The 17,607-nt window shown below is 36.7% G+C and overlaps 1 protein-coding gene across 2 annotated transcripts in view; it reads left to right on the top strand.

Annotated features, from left to right (window-relative positions):
* Positions 1-15,666, top strand: part of LOC139964843 (sodium-driven chloride bicarbonate exchanger-like) — a 33,984-nt gene extending 18,318 nt beyond the window's left edge. The window contains exons 8-24 of one of the 2 annotated variants that reach the window (XM_071966866.1): positions 292-534; positions 2,249-2,342; positions 2,966-3,110; positions 3,704-3,878; positions 4,521-4,654; positions 5,197-5,409; positions 6,070-6,331; positions 6,829-6,942; positions 8,923-9,081; positions 9,685-9,863; positions 10,676-10,748; positions 11,533-11,601; positions 12,511-12,684; positions 13,101-13,244; positions 13,648-13,802; positions 13,940-14,028; positions 14,702-15,666. In XM_071966866.1, coding sequence (XP_071822967.1) covers positions 292-534; positions 2,249-2,342; positions 2,966-3,110; positions 3,704-3,878; positions 4,521-4,654; positions 5,197-5,409; positions 6,070-6,331; positions 6,829-6,942; positions 8,923-9,081; positions 9,685-9,863; positions 10,676-10,748; positions 11,533-11,601; positions 12,511-12,684; positions 13,101-13,244; positions 13,648-13,802; positions 13,940-13,997 — 2,391 coding nt within the window. In that variant the 3' untranslated portion in view covers positions 13,998-14,028; positions 14,702-15,666. Of the gene's footprint in view, positions 1-291; positions 535-2,248; positions 2,343-2,965; positions 3,111-3,703; positions 3,879-4,520; positions 4,655-5,196; positions 5,410-6,069; positions 6,332-6,828; positions 6,943-8,922; positions 9,082-9,684; positions 9,864-10,675; positions 10,749-11,532; positions 11,602-12,510; positions 12,685-13,100; positions 13,245-13,647; positions 13,803-13,939; positions 14,533-14,701 lie in introns of those variants that run through there. The other variant, XM_071966864.1, reaches the window with a different exon arrangement.
* Positions 15,667-17,607: the final 1,941 nt, after the last annotated feature.

Below are 17,607 nucleotides of genomic sequence, written 5' to 3'. Positions count from 1 at the left end.
ATTTATAATACAGAATATACGTAATGATTAAATATACAGTAATAATATCCTAGTGACGCTGAGATGGATACGTGAAAAGATTAAATATTACTAGTACGAGTTAATGAACTCCTTTTTCAAATGCCTGGTGAATGTGGGTTTTGAAGTAATAAGCTTCAAATTTTTTGATAGATCATTCCAAATTTGTATAGATCATTCCAAATTTGATAGATCATTCCAAATTCTTCACGTGATATTTCTATATGCGCATATGCAAAATATTTACAGGCATCTTGATCTCGTCTTTAAAAGGTAAAGTTCTTAAAGAAAATACCTCCAGATGCCGAAGCCTCGAATCTCTTAGTAGGCGAGACGGATCTTCTTGAGAAACCCATAGGAATCTTTATTCGGCTTTCTCACGCCACTATCATGAGCGACCTTACGGAGGTTCCGATACCAACAAGGTTCGTCTTCTTGATAATGGGCCCTCCCAGTGATGACCCGATTCAATATAAAGAAGTTGGCAGGTGTATGGCAACTCTGATGACGGACGAGGTTAGTATAAGTTACAAGTGGTCATCAATGACATATTTAGGGTAAGAGCTTCTAGAAGCGAAAACTGAGAAGGGGTGAGGGTGAGGGTGAGGCGAGATTATGTTTAAAAAATACTATACTAAGTCTTGCAGTATTTTTGTTTCATTGCTATGGGGCTAGTAAGTGACAGACAATTGATTGGCGTCATGAGAGTTTACAAAGACGAGTATCCACCTACAAAATCCTCTTACAGTATGCTCATACAGTATGCTCCTACAGTATGATTCTATAGTACGCTACTACAGTATGCTCCTACAGTATGCTCCTACAATATGCTCCTTCAATATGCTCCTACAGTATGCTCCTACAGTATGTTCCTACAATATGCTCCTGAAGTATCCACCTACAGTACGCTCCTACAATATGCTCCTACAGTATCATCATATAGTATGCTTCTACAGTATGCGCCTACGATATGCGCTTACAATAGGCTCCTACAGTATTCTCCTACAGTATCATCCCATAGTATGCTCCTACAGTATGCTCCTACTGTATGCTCCTAAAGTATCCACCTACAGTATGCTCCAACAATATGCTCTTACAGTATGTTCCTACAGTATGCTCCTACAATATGCTCCTACAATATGCTCCTACAGTTTGCTTCTACAGTATGCTCCTACAATATGCTCCTACAGTATGCTCCTACAGTATATGCTCCTACAGTATCATCATATAGTATGCTTCTACAGTATGCTCCTACAATATGCTCCTATAGTATCCTCCTATAGTATGCTTCTACAGTGTGCTCCTACAGTATGCTCCTACCGTATCCTCCAACACAATGCTCCTACAGTATGTGCCCCTACAATATGCTCATACAATATGCTCCTACAGTATCCACCTACAGTATGCTCCCACAATATTCTCGTACAGTATATGCTCCTATAGTATCATCATATAGTATGCTCATACAATATGCTCCTACAGTATCCACCTACAGTATGCTCCCACAATATTCTCGTACAGTATATGCTCCTATAGTATGCTTCTACAGTATGCTCCTACAGTATGCTCCTACCGTATCCTCCAACACAATGCTCCTACAGTATGTTCCTCTACAATATGCTCATACAATATGCTTCTACAATATGCTCCTACAATATGCTCCTACAATATACTCCTACAATATGCTCCTACAGTATGCTCCTACATATGCTCCTACAGTATGCTCCTACAGTATATTCTCCTACAGTGTCATCATATAGTATGCTTCTACAGTATGCTCCTACAATATGCTCCTATAGTATCCTCCTACAATATGCTCCTACAGTATCCTCCCACAGTATCCTCCTACAATATGGTCCTACAGTATCATTCTATAGTTTTCTCCTATAGTACAGTTCTACATTATCCTCATCGTTATTTTGATCTGTTTTACCATAGCGTATGTCTGCACTGCGTATGCACAGGGTATTCCTCTAACTCATAGGTGGCCACATTACCTCAGCGGCCTGCGAGGTTTCAAAACTTCATTGATACGGTCCGAGGAACATTATATAAACGGAGCTATATTTTATCAATATCAATTCTTGCCCACCCCTTCTCTAGCGTATAAGACAGTGCACTTATGATATGTGCAGGCAGACAGGTACTCCAGTGCCAGGGATAAAGCAAACAAAGTTTCCTTAACATGATTTCATTCTGTAAATTGTTTGTACTCTTAACTTTTTCTCAGGTATTCAGAGATGTAGCCTACAAAGCAAGAGACAGAGAGGATATCATCGCTGCAATTGATGAATTCTTAGAACAAGTAACCGTCCTACCTCCAGGTAATCTCCATCTCAATGAGACCAACCAAGTTAATATTAAGTAGAAAGAAAACTAAAAGATAAAGTTTACGATAACGTTATATTAATACCATACAGAGGCGCAACTTCCATTATAAAACTGGAGGGGATGGGGGGTGGGGCTAAGATGTTATGACGTAAATAGAAGTGGTGGCCCTTCCCTTTGAAAAATTGAGGGTGCTTAATTAGATGTAAAATGGAACTTTTGGAACAATGCAGAATACTTGTCGACTGTTTTGGTTGTACCGTATATACATGCCCGCTGTATATTAATGTACTGTGAATTACTATTCTGCGAAGAAGAGAAGGAAATTAAAGAATTTCAATGGCTAGGACGGGATTCTTACCGAGATCTCTGGATTACATTCGATTGAGATACCATTTTTTTTATTACTTTATTTTAATTTTGTTATTATTTATTTTATTTTATTATGGGGTGTCAGTCAGAAGCCACAGTAGGTCCTACCTTAAACAACGATCGCAACCCAGTTTCATTCCATACAACTCAGAAAGCTATGTGTCGATCCATTTTTACATGTTTTTTTATCATTTTACTTTTCACCCCTCCCCACCCACATTATCTAAATTTACATAATTTCTTGCAGGAAGCTGGGATCCGAGCATTCGTATCGAGCCTCCTAAACAAACAGTCAGTCAGTCTCAGCGACGACAATCGGAGCATTTTATCCATCCACTTCCAATGCTTGAACCGGAAGACGACGCCAAATTTGAATTGACCAGGACTGGGATGTAAGATATAGTCAACATCAATCTCTTTCGATTCTATCGAATTCATTTAGCTGATACCTTCTTGATTTATTATTGATACAACTATTACCAAACATGAACGCAACCGAGTTGAACGAATGATAGCATTATGGTAATGCACCTAATAATTTCTTTGTAGTACATAAACCGCAATTTTTTTTAAATCTTTCTTTCCTAAATGAACATAAGATCAGATCGCCCCCAGCTGCCCCCCCCCCCAATTATAATAAAATCATATGATTGAATGAGCGACGTGTTTATGGTGCATCAAAGGTACTTTCCATATAACCGCGCTTCATTCATCACGGTCAAATATATCTACTTCTGACGTTACTTGTTATCTTTAACACTGCAGGATACACGCCTATATCTAACACTATCCACTATTAAGTGTATTCTAATTATATTTATTATGATTATAATTCCAATTAAATTATTGACGATGCTTAATATTTGTTCATTTGATAATTTTGGGCAATAAAAAAAATAAGTTTGGATTTCCATCTTTACCATGGAATCACTTAAGTTGGTATGTTGCTTTTATTTGGTTTAATTTGTTTATTTGTTTTATATAGACCTTTCGGAGGGTTGTGGAAGGACATCAAGACCAAAGTACCTTGGTACTTTAGTGATTTCAAAGATGCGTTTAGCATCCAATGCCTGGCTGCTATCATGTTTATGTACATCGCCTGTATTACTCCGCTGGTTGCGTTCGGAGGCCTCCTAGGAGCTGCAACGGATGATAATCTGGTACGTTTGAAAATATATCACCAAATTAGCAATTAGCAAAACTAATTATTGCAAGAACACTTACGAAATGAAACGGGTGAAAATAATTGATAAATGTAATCTCTATGGATGTATTTTTCATGACCGAATATTGCCGTATGTGGACATCTGTGGACTACAGTAGATTTACACAGTGAAAGCACATGTGCTAATATTATATACGTTAATTGTGAATATTTAAGTTTAGTCAGATACCGAAACTCATGTGACTATGCGATACGAGAATTCTCCTTTAAGTTTTACCTGTCATAATGTGCACTTTTGTATCACATAAGTTGTAAATTATGATCATTAAGGGAGTGAACTTTCCTTGTTAAATTTGTAAGTTATATAATTCTATCAGAATTCGATAGTAATATTATTATTTTTTTATTTATACGCATGTCATATATACCAATGCTGATAATATGAACGGTAATCTTACACATGTAGAGCTGCTTTGAAACTGTCATAAAATGTCGTTTTCTTACTATTTATACCCGACCAATTCTTTGTTACGACGAGGTGTAATTTAAGAGGAATCATCACTACATGGTTGCTGAACACTTGATTGGATGCATAGTTTGATACTCTTTATTCTTCTTCTCCGTTGGACTGATATAGGCAGCCTTTGAGAGCATGATTGGTGCTGCTGTTTGCGGAGTTCTCTTCCATCTATTCGCTGGCCAGCCGTTGACAATTATTGGGAGTACAGGACCCATCCTCATCTTTGAAACCATCATGTTTCAACTATGCTCGTAAGCGATGTGTCATTATTTGACATAAAAAACCATGGAACCTGAGATCGGTGCTTAAAGAATCGTGGTTGTGCATTACGAATATGAAGGATTGTTGAAGTAACACTTTCATTAGAACAGTTTCGCAGTTTCTTATCGAATTGAAGCAGGGGCATAAATATACTATTATAAGTGGGCCTAATGCTTTTCTGAATGAGGGGTGGGGGCCTTAACTATTTTCTAGATAAGGTTTTTACACATTTTTTTTCGGGGGGGGGGGGCAGATAGTCTAGTTCTAGAGAACAAAAGTGCGTAACTTAATATTGAACATATTTACATTCAATACATCATGTTACTATCAACTTTTACAAGAAAAAAAAAACACCATTATAACTTTTAAGCTAAACTAGTAATTAATACAATGGTACTTTTGCATGAGCGTAAATTTACAACATATGATACATACTAATGTACAGGTGACAGGTTAGAATATGTCTTTTATTTTTCCTGGATGTTCTGAATGTTACTTATTTTGATTAAACCGGTTGTTTTTGTTCTTACAGTTCTATTTCCATCGATTACCTTTCATTTCGTTTTTGGATCGGTACTTGGACGTGCGTTATCTGCTTGATATTAGTCGCAACTGATGCTAGCGCCCTCGTAAGATATTTCACTCGTTTCACTGAGGAGGCCTTTACTGCCCTCATTGCTTTTATCTTCATCGTGGAGGCCTTTGAAAATGTACTGGAGGTGCAACATGAGTATCCTCTTGCAACGTGAGTTAATCTTTAACTTTAGATGACCTCATAGAAAACCAAATTAACTTAATGATATGTGGTCAGGGGGCTAGGAAGCTTCCAAAAAGTGGGGGGGGGGAGGCACAGCATCAGAGGGGCACTTTCTCATTCCACAACCACTACTCGTTATGCTATAAACCGATACACACCTGCCATATCACTTAAATATATATGATGTGTTAATATGCTATCAATACTATTATGGCGCGCTGCAACATTGATTTTTAATTTAGTTTATTGTTAACCGTGCTATATAAAGATATGGGATGCCATTTTAAAAATAGCATGTACAGACAAAAAATAAATAATTAAAATAAGATATTAAAATTAACAAAGGCTTAAGATACCAAAAGACAGTTCTTCATCAAAAGGGGCACATTTTATTTGCCAGTAGGGCACATGTGCTATTTGAAAAAAATGGGGGGGGATACGTGCCCCCAGTGCCCCCCGGCTCCTACCCCTTGTATGTGATACATCGTTACAAAACACACTGCCATCTGTCTAGCTTGTATTATTTTGCTATTTTACCAGTTTTAAGAAATGACCCTTTTAAGTATTATTTAAAAGTGGCTGCATGGACTATTCTCTCCCTCTGTTTTGTTTATGTATACTCTGTTTACCAAATCTTCATACTTGCAGCAATATTGACGGTCACGTGTTCAAGAGGTCCTTACCAGGTTGTATGTGTGTTACAGACGAGGGAACCATCATTGCAAATGGTACCAATGTATTACCAGAAGATTGTGAGCCAATATACAATGGTACCCTTACTGGTGATGGATGTGGGGTGCACGAGCCAGTACCAGACGTATTCCTTCTCTCAGTCATACTATTTCTAGCTACCTTTGGCCTCTCATTTGCTCTCAAAATGTTCCGTTTCACCAGTTTCTTCCCCACTAGGGTGAGTTCATTTACATGGACAATTTTATGGGTGGGCAGCTTTCAGAAACTCTCGTGTATTGTTGGTACAAACTTTCGTTTGGACAATTATAAGGGCCGCCGCTTTCTTTAAAATAGCACGAAAATGCCCTTAATATTGTAAAATACAAAAAGATATATCTTTCATCCAGAACACAGAATCCTCTTATTCAGTATTCATTATTCTAATTAAGAAGTTAAAACAAAATTAAATGCGTGGTTGATACATTTTCAATTTATTATCTCCAACAAGGTTCGTCTCCTTCATAGTTATAATTACTCACACTCTCTTGACAATTCGTTTCCACTTTGAAGCTTACTGACCATATTTTGTTTCCAGCATTTTTGATTTATTAATGAGGCCTTAGATCTCCTTTTATTATCTTTAATGAGTCCTAAACAATTTCATAACTTTGTGAATCTTTAAGAAAATTCCACCTATGATTATGATTATGTGTTTGTTTTTGTTTTCTCCTAAAGATCCGTTTCTTGATTAGTGACTTCGGTGTTTTTACTGCCTTCATTTGCATGACAATGGTTGACTTCCTCTTGGGAATAGACACTCCTAAACTGACCGTTCCCAACGAGTTTCGGGTAAGTTATACATCATAACACAAAAGTAGCATTGTATACGCTATTTCCATATAGTTCATTTAAATGTCGAACGGATGACCGTAGCCTGATCTCGCTTCTCTTTAAATTGCCCATTGGGAAGGGGGGGGGGGAACTTGAGGAGATGGGTATCTCGCCTCTATGAAACGTTTGGGTAAAGGGGCTTACATGCAAAATCGTGATATCATTTTAGTGTGTGTTATTTAATGTAACATATTTGGAAAATGTCTGAAGAATTTGGGGAGTCACTTTCACCCCCCCCCCCCCTCGCCCCTATTGTACACCCCTCGGCTACAGCCCTTGAGGAAGCTTCTCCAATTTACACAGGGTAAATTATAGAACATTTTCGTTCTGTCATTAGAAAACCTCATAACTTATACGATGTACAGACACCGCACCCATTGCACTGCTCTTATACACATACAATCCCTGCACAGTAATAAGACAGCAGATATCTTCAATAACGACATCCTGGTTGTCATTGCCTAATTTCCAAAGTAAACAATTTTAATTTAAAAACACATTATTGGAACAAAGATAATATTTAAGGCTAAGAATCTCTTGCTGCAGTGGCAACGAAGATCAATGTCCAGCTTTTTTGCATTTTACTCTTTGGATAGGTATTTGTTCATACTAAACCAGAACTTTCTGCGCAGTAGCTTATCGATATCAGTACAATGTAACCCCTGGAAAATGTTGAACTTTTCTAATAAGTAAGATACAAGGTATCTTTACGCATCATAATGGACGTTTCATAAAGGAAGCAACCGTTATTCTCTCCTAATAATATTAATGGTAACGTTTCCTCCATATAATATTGTTATGAGATTACTGTACACCGTAAATTAATTTATGCCGGCCCGTTCCTTTGATATGTAAATGAAGAATTGGAGGCACTATCGTTACTCTAATTGGCCTGACCCATTAAAATCCCGTTTATTCAAATATGACTCAGCCGAGACAACTTGTGACGAATATATGATACTTTGTTGCAAGTAAAGAGGATAAAGACGTATGCCAGCTATTAATGTAGTTAAATTTCCGAACGAACCACTGGCCGAGGTTTTCTCGAAAGATGCAATAATTTAAACTGTTAAATATTGTGTTAAATACCGTGGTTTATGTCAGACAGATATGTCTTGTATATAAGTACTATTTAGATGCATAAAAGGGAGACCTAATCTACTCCATTATTGTGAGTTTTAATAATTCGTCTTGTTCAATAAATACCTGGTAATAGCTGTAGGTCTGCCCTGTTTACATCAAAGGATATATCTTGTATTTACAATGATCAGTTTAATGTCATATGCAGATGTGGTCTGGCTGACAGCCTCTCCCATTGCGATCCATAGAGCAATAGCGCCATACCATCCTTCAAAACTACTTAGTCTGAATGTTTTAGAACTGACACTTGCTGTGCACTCAGAAGTAATTCCTTAAAATATTGATAAGCTGGTCGAAATAGTGATTGTTTGTTTACTATTTTATTGATACACAAACAGTGATTAAAGGCATTGAAGACTCGCCCCAAACCGCGTGCGGCCATCTGAAAAAGTTAACTTTCCGTTGCTTGCAAGTGACGTTTTGTTCGTGTCGCTACAAAATGCAGACAGTACAGTAATTAAACGTGATACCTTGTTATCTTTAGCGGGACCTGAGATGTCCATCGCTGTATTGTTTGTACACTGTGCTGTGGGTATTGACCGCAGCTGTATGTTCTGACTGTACACAAGTGTCTAATTACCGATGGTAGCAAGCTATGTGTGTTTATTTTCTGGGATCGATGGTGGTGTCTAACACTTCTGTTACACCTCATTCGAAACTAGGTCAGATTACCGGCATTAGACGTTTCCTTTTGCGCGAGTCTTCACACCCTTTAACACGAAGACTGGGCAAGGAAGGGAGGGGTTGGTTAACAGACTCTGATAATCAGAGGTATATGTTTTTCCTCTCCTGTTTCAGCCTACAAAAGAAGGTCGAGGTTGGATTGTTCCATTCTTTGTCAACCCTTGGTGGACGTACATTGCTGCCATTATCCCAGCAATGCTCTGTGGCATTCTCATATTCATGGATCAACAAATTACAGCGGTGATCGTCAACAGACGAGAAAACAAGCTTAAGGTAATGTTCCAAAAAATCTCCCCATAAGTATTTTTATCATTCCAAACTACGTGTGGTGTGGTTATCATGGTGTTCGGTTAACCGATCCGGTCAAGGAATGTTAGCGTCCTAGACGTATCACAATGTACACATGCCGTGGTGCAGGCCTGCGTAAGACTGTCATAAATATACAAGATGAGGCCACCTAGCACTATACACAACCTCGTAACATGGAAGAAATTGAAACTTTTTGTATAGTTATTAGAATGACGAGTCATTTAGAAAACCTTAAATATACTCCAACAAACGGATTTTTTTTGAGATGATGACGAAAGTTGGCCGCATTTATACAAATGGTCCATTAAAAAATCTAACTTCTCAAACTCATGCGAAAGAAATCGACGGTCACGGAGTAGTAAGGGGCGGGGAAGGGTAACCTAATACAGGCACATAGACATTGGTTGGTATCGATGCAAGGAGGGGATGTGGGAGGGTAACTCAATGCAGGCCAATAGTCACTGATTGGTATCGATGCATGGAAGGGATGGGGAGGGTCGGCTTGATATAGCTGCATTTTTCACCAGGTAACTCATTTCTTGAATTTGTATTTTCTTCCATTTACAGAAAGGTGTTGGTTATCACTTGGATCTCCTTGTGATTTCGTTGCTGATCCTCCTTATGTCTGTCTTCGGCATGCCATGGTTTGTTGCAGCTACCGTCCTCTCTCTCAATCACGTCGACAGCTTGCGTGTATTATCAAAGACTACCATTCCAGGGGAACCACCTAAAGTTGAAGGTTGCAGGTAAATTTACAGGCCACAATATATTATACTATTCCAAATTTAGCCGTTTACACCACGTAGCTACTCACACGTTTACAGAGCTGTGTTCTCTATCAGTTACAGCATTCGGTGGAAGCGCAGAAAGTCGCTGAGAAAACATTTCCGTACAACTCTTTTACACTTTTATCGTTGCGATAGTACACATTCCGCACACTTTTGGTTACATTAGGCCTGTTACACTTGGGTGACAGGTTTCATGTTATTATAGGGTGGGTGCATCGGTTCACTACGCTACAGGGGTGGTGGTGGTGGGGGGGGGGGTTTACGGCAACGACATAAAAGAAAAGATGGACGAGGTTTCGTATGGTATTTTGAATAACAATATTTCTTTATTCTACAAATAATATGGATAATAAAGGTGAATGGTACAAATAAGTGAATAACAAAGCGTACAGTTAAATGAAGGCGCCAGGGAGGCGTGGACGGTTACGAGGCCGATGACGTAGATGCCGTCATCAATAAATGTAGCAATTTGAATATGCAAGAGGAAAGCATGCCCATAACGGCTTCTTGCAGTTCGTACCTACAGCATTTCTGTGTGAACGGACTAGAATGACAAAAGGAAGTAGGAAGATGGTGGGGATTGGGGGGTTGGAGTGGGGTAGTGCTTAAACAAGAACGTTTGGCATTATTGTGGTTCTCTAAATTATTTATTTAAATCAGTTTTTTCGCTGTTGTTTTCTTACGGCTTCTTTCAGTTTCAAGGAGCATGTTCATATTAAACATATCTGCTAAGATAGGAACATTCATGTCTTTACTTCATATTTCGACAGAGAACAACGAGTGACCGGCTGTGTGGTGTTCCTCATTGTAGGTGCTTCCACTTTATTGACTGGAATATTAAGGGTATGTACACATAAATTTTATGATTGATATCCATCTTTCTGCGCGTATTGAATTAATACAATATCATAACATCATTTGTTCTCGTTACCCTAGTGCCCTTAATTTTTCTTTTGTTTTTCTACTTACATGTTTTGAAACCCTAAACATAAACGCAAGCGCTATAAAGTGATTAATTGCAGATTCACTGCATGTGCAGTTAATTAATTTGAAGAGTTTATCTCTTCCTTTGATTAATAATTGTAAAACAGACAAGAGATACAAAGAGGCCAAAGATGTTTTTCTTACAGAATGCGCTCTAGAAAATGTATTCGAAAAAATTAATTGTTCGTTCTTTGCAAGATGAAAACAGCAAAGGTCGTCATATTTGCTGACATTAGAATTATGACACATCTGCTAATATTACAATGAAAGAAAATAAATAAATACATAGATTGTTATAGTTGTTTGAGTAACTTTATTTCATATCTTATGAATATTACATATTTCATGAGTCTACACATTTTACATAATACATATTCCACGATACTACATATTTGATCAATATACATATTTCATCATAATACGTATTTCATCATAATACATATTTCATCAATATATCTATATCATCATTATACATATTTCATCATAATACATATTTCATCATAGAATATGAAAATAAGCATATTTCATCATACCGGTATTTCGTATAGGCCCACACAGTTCCTATAGCCTATACTACCAAATCATTTCATCATTCTACGTATTTCATTCATTCTTCATATTTATTTATTTATTGTTTTACTAGTTTGTACCAATGCCGGTGCTGTATGGAGTGTTCCTGTACATGGGTGTGTCGTCTCTTCGTGGGGTTCAGGTCAGTTCTATATACATTACATAGAAAAAGTGTTAACTTAATTGACTAAAACATAGTTCTCCATGTCGATGGAGTCAACATTTATTGCAAGAAGATGTTGATCGAAATAGGAAAAGGAATCTTACAGGGTGGACACAGTTGCTCGATTTCTAACGTTTTGCTCGAAGAAATCGAGTTGGCTAGGATGTAGTAGAGCAAGGTTCCTTAGCAGTGGTGAGGGGGATCGGGGCGGGGCTTGTAGGAAAATGCTTCAGTCTTCATTCTTGCATGTAGCGGGGAAGGATTAGACCAGTATTATGGGCAGTGTACACCCCTTCCCCTTCTTTTTGTCAACCTTACACAAAGTAAATATTAATACAACCTTGCGTTTAGAACTACTGGTATACACTATATTTGTAGTCTAAATATGCCTCAGAATACACCTAGAAAGGATCATGCCCCCTTACCTTAATCAGTTAGTTGAAATGATGGATACCCCTCCACCCCCCCCCCATTTGGAAACCTTCGCACCACTGCTTCTTATCCCACGTTACCTGTGCATGCATATATACATATGGAGTCATTTACCGAAATAGTTGATGTCGCATTAAATATGATAATTCAATCTATAGCACAAACATCTTAATGTTGTTAATATAGCATTTGTTGGCGTGGAGGGAGGGGGGGGGGCACCCAGGAAAGTATACTGTATGTAATAATGTTATTAATGTATACATGTTACTGGCGAAGGAAAAAATAGACCAAAAAGAAAAGAAACTTGGGAACAATCAGAGATGACGTTTGCAAGAACATTACTATTGTCTGTTCTCGTATAACAATGAGACCAGTAGTGTTAGTCATGTGTGTGTTTATTCTGAGTAATATTATAGATATTCGAGCCTTTAATAAATATCAACTATCAACTTTCAGTTCTTTCATCGAATCCTGCTATATATTATCCCTACCAAACATCAACCGGACTACACTTATCTTCGCCACGTCAAGCTATGGAGGGTCCACATCTTTACATTAGTACAATTAATTTGCTTGATCCTTCTTTGGCTCATTAAGACATCCAAAGCTGCCATTGTTTTCCCTCTAATGGTGAGTAAAACCAAACAAGGACATTTTATAACAATAAAAGCATGCGCCATCGGTGCCGTGCCATTCTACATGGCTCTCGATATAACTGTGTAATATTAATTAAGGTAAAGACCAAATTTAAAGTGTTTGAACTTTCTTTCCTAATTTCAACATTTGTAATTTTCTATTTCAACATTCAACATTTGTAATTTTCTATTACAATTTTCAACATTTGTTATTAAAGTATCCAAAAATGACTGTCTGTGTATTACGTTTCTAAAATAGCAGAGTGTATAATATCAAAGGTTATTTACTCTTCATAAGAAAGAAATATTAAGGAAATTGAGTAAATTTGATATTTCTTGTCGTCTCCATATACGCAACAAGATAGCTAATTCTTAAATCCTCGTCTGTGTTTTTTTACTTTCGCTTTCCAGGTTTTAGCGGTCGTCTTTATTCGGAAACTCATGGAAGTCTTCTTCACCCAGTACGAATTGAGCTTTTTGGATGACGTCATCCCTGAATCTCAGAAACGTGAAAAGGATGACATGGAGCAAAAGAGCGTGGAAAAGAGAGACGAGGTAAGTCTAGATGACGGGTCACATATGACATCACTGAGAGAAGTTGCATTGTAAAGCTGTCCGTCATCTTTGACAGGAGTGAAAGATAAATTTAATGTTTGGTGGAGAGTTTGATCGTTTTTTAATCAATGTTTAAGGAGTTCTCTGTTTCCAAATCGTTATTGAAAAAGAAGTCTATACTTCAAAGAGGCAAAAATACAAACACACATCGCAAGGTTTGACCAAATAAGTTCTTATCGAGTCATTTCTACGAATCGACCTCAAATAATGTTTTTCTATCTTTCTCTCTTTACCTTCATTTTCGTTGGTCTTACAATGTTTATTGCGGATACTATAGCTCCTTCCTGTCTGAGTGGTTCATAATATGACTTTATTGTTTGTCTCATTGTTTTATTTATTCTAGGAAATTCGAGGACGAAGTGGAACTTTGACCATCCCTCTAGAAAATGGTGCCTCTTTGTCGTTCCCGGCTGACAAAGCTTACTTTACTCCCCATGAGAGTATTGGTAAAGGCCTCGGAGAGGCGTATAGCAATAATGCTTACGTTGAAGCAGAAAGGTAAATATTGATTCGTGTTTATATATAAAATGGAGTTATAGAGTTATGGAGTTATTTATTAAACACTGTATATATAAAATATATAAATGTCAGAAATATAAATATAATCTTTCTATGATTTTTAATGTTATTTACAGGAAGAGCATAGACACTGGCATTGAAATGAAAGCAACAAGAAGACATGAGTTTGTGTAAGGAGTCTCAGAAGTACCATCCTACAGAAACAGTTAAGTGTTGTTTGTATGTTATATGGCAGCATTGTTTATTGAGTGACATCAATGATGGTTTCGTTGCGAGGGATCAAGTATACAAGTTTTTGCAGATGGCTCATTAATTTGCGTTGCTCGTTAATTTACTTTGTACAATGCTTTGTCTTTGGGTAATATTTCCCGTTGTTTATCAGCAGGGGATAAAAAGTCATGTTAACTTATAGAACTAGCAGAACTTGCCGCATAAACTACAATATTGTTATTTAAGCAAACTGTAATAATACACTGTATGTGTATTGTTGTATATTTCTATGTCGAAAGAAGGTAAAGAGTATCAGATAATTTTTTTGTATTCACTCACAGAATATCTACTTGTAACGGGTAAACAAAAGTATATATGTTAGATATCAATATCGGTACATTTAATATAATTTATTAGTAATCTTACATTATTACTTAAGAATAAGGTGGGCTAAGTAAGATATATATATATATATATATATATATATATATATATATATATAGGTTGGAAATGGAGATATGTGTGTAAAATCAATGGTGAAATAATACATTTGTGATTATTGTATATTTTAGAGGATTAAATACAAATAATAATATAAGTTAATAATATAAGTTATAACCTATGCAGATTTTAACCAACCATTTATGGTATTCTGTTTTTCTACTTAGTTGTTAAGATTTATCAAGATATGCCATTAGAATATTGACTTCTTGTCATTAGTTTTACCTTGCTCAAGAATCAGCCATTGAAGTGTTCAACGAATAATGCACTTGTATTGAACTATACCATATTACGCTAAGGCTAGTTAAGTCGTTCTGAAGTGTCGCCAATCAAATATTACTTTTTCATGTGACCAGGTGACCCTATCAGCAGAACCAAATAGTCACGCACAAAAACTTCACATTAAACTTCAAAAAGATCCTCACCAAAACCACAACATCAAACATACTCACAACCTCTACCAACACCTTCCAACTAAAGGTTTCAAATTATGACGGTACACTTCCTTCTGCAATATTATGTTGTACTATATACCTCATTGAGCTCAACCGAACTTTTCAAACGTTTATCACTACAGACTAGAAGTTTAAGTAAGCTCAAAATTGCTAAACATCTTGGAAAAGTACCTTCCTGGTTGTAGCGATTCTCCACATTATTTCCACACATTGAGGAGTGCTAAATTATTCAACTCAATGTGTAGGTGGAGAGAGCAATTACTTTGTAGGAGCAGCCTCAAAATGCTCGTTTTAGTTAGAGCATGAGTGAAACTTATTTTCCTTCTCTAGTATATTTGGGACCCGCAATGGTAATGACCTTGATGTCTTAACAAAGTCACACCGTGTAATGTCTGATGCACTGCTGTGTATTCTACTACCTCAATGAGTTCTTAAATCTCAGGGGATTTGCCATGATCATTAATTAGTCTAGAACATAAAATAAACGTTGCTCTCTCAAACACGCATCAGCCGACGACCTGGCACCTTTAAGTTGTGCGGGAACGAAAATATGTATACAGATCATACATATTACGTAGGTACCGGTATAAGATCGGACAGCTTATGTTTACCATAATTACTTGTACTAAGGAATACTGATTGCTTCTAACAGTTTAATTACATATGTATATTAGTATCCATATATATGTATATATATATATATATATATATATATATATATATATATATATAGTTGTATGTGTCATGTTAAGGATTAGAGATTATATCAGAGTATAGACGATTAACAAATATTATAATTTTATATTGAACATTGTAGTTAATATTATATACGATATATACCTATTTGAACCAGAACAATTAAAACGAATTATATTTTATCTAAAAGTAAAACAATTCTAGTGAATCTGCAATATTTTATTACAAATAATTTAGGAAGACATCGTGTGTGACTGTTCATTGCATATACATGATAATGTGTCTTCTTGTGTCCAAACTTGCATATTTGATCAATATTACATTTAAAAAAATAAATAATATTTTTCTCACCTTTTTTTTATTTCTTATGTTTGGCTGTTAGTTTTATTGTGCTTAAAACTGTGAAAGAGAAACAAGACCAATTATAAATAATTTATTGAACGAACTTGAGTGGTAGACTTATCGTAAAAAGATAAAAAGTTTTGTTAGGCAAAGGGTACCTTCTTACTCTTATAGACGCATAGACGTTCACTTAACACCTAGTTTCTGGTTAACACATTTATCAATCGGGCACGGATCCACGGGATTTGGGGTGTAAACAACTTCCCCTTCACAATCCTACACAAAAATTAAACATAGTTACTAGCATAACTTTAAAGCGGAATGAGCCAGTTCACGTCAGAAATCTGTTTCTTTTCTTGGGGAGGCCCCCTCTACACATAGGCGTCGCATTCAACGATCTCCTTGCCAAAATTGAAACCGCCCCTGGCTATTAGTATACTATCCAAAATTGCGATCGATAAGACACCTTTCTTTATTTTCTACCAAGTTATTATTAATAACGATTAGTAATGAATGAATTTGGTCCTACCTCAGTGTTTTCCAGGATTCGCTTCATTTTTTCTTAAATGAAACTTGGCAAGTCCAGTTAATTGCTTACGTTAATTGTTATTCGATTGTAGAAACCTGTAGCCAGATGGAAATTAATCAAATCAATTCAAGAAGTAGCTTTTGGCATTAAATTCGTCAATTTCTGATAAGTTTACCCAACTCACTTTAATTTGGACTACAATTGATCATCCACGATCTTACGATTGAATATGCCTATATCACCAACCAGCCGATACTCATAGCTAGTACAGTAACTACTGGTTTCACCTGTAAGACATGTTACCGTGTTACAAACACAACGCAGTGATTGCAGATGCAAGGTTGTGGGACATGAACAGTAGTAACATGTGTTACAGGTGGCACCAGTAGTTACTGTACTACTACTAGCTATGTGTTTCAAGTATAAAGAAGGTACGGTACCGCTTGAATCCAGTTCATACCTCTCTTTAAATTACGCCAATTCGTCATGCCGAGAACGAAGAAATGCCATGTTCGGGTATATCCATATGCCTATACTTATAGCATAAAATGACTAGATACGACTTCATTTTAGAACTCGCACTCAATAGTTGGTACAGCAACTGCTGTTAATGTCCCGCAACCGTGCATCAGTAATAACTACTTTGTGTTCGTAACATGTGTAAAATGTATCAGAGGACTTGACAGTAGTTACTGTACGAGCCATGAGCATCGGGTGCAGCCACACAATGATAATTAGTTATTGTAAAATGCCTTCCGATTCTGATATTTTGCCACCCAGAAATAAACTTAATGTAACGATTATTAATGATACAAACAGCAAATGATAAATGTCCATAATCTTAGTCTTTTCCGTAGTTCTCTAACAACTTCATTGCTGTTGCATATAAAGTATTCATATCGACCCCCCCTCTCTCTCCACCTCTACCCTTCTCTCTCCACCTCTACCCTTCTCTCTCTCTGTTTTGTTATAAATGTATTTTAAAGACAAGAACAATGATTTTTCGTTATTTGTGAGTCAAAATCAAACTTTAGGTCCAATCTATTATTCT

This window comes from Apostichopus japonicus, chromosome 23 (assembly GCF_037975245.1).
Source record: "Apostichopus japonicus isolate 1M-3 chromosome 23, ASM3797524v1, whole genome shotgun sequence".
Taxonomy (NCBI): domain Eukaryota; kingdom Metazoa; phylum Echinodermata; class Holothuroidea; order Aspidochirotida; family Stichopodidae; genus Apostichopus; species Apostichopus japonicus.
Note: the sequence above shows the minus strand (reverse complement) of the source record. Positions and strands in the feature narration are given on the sequence as shown.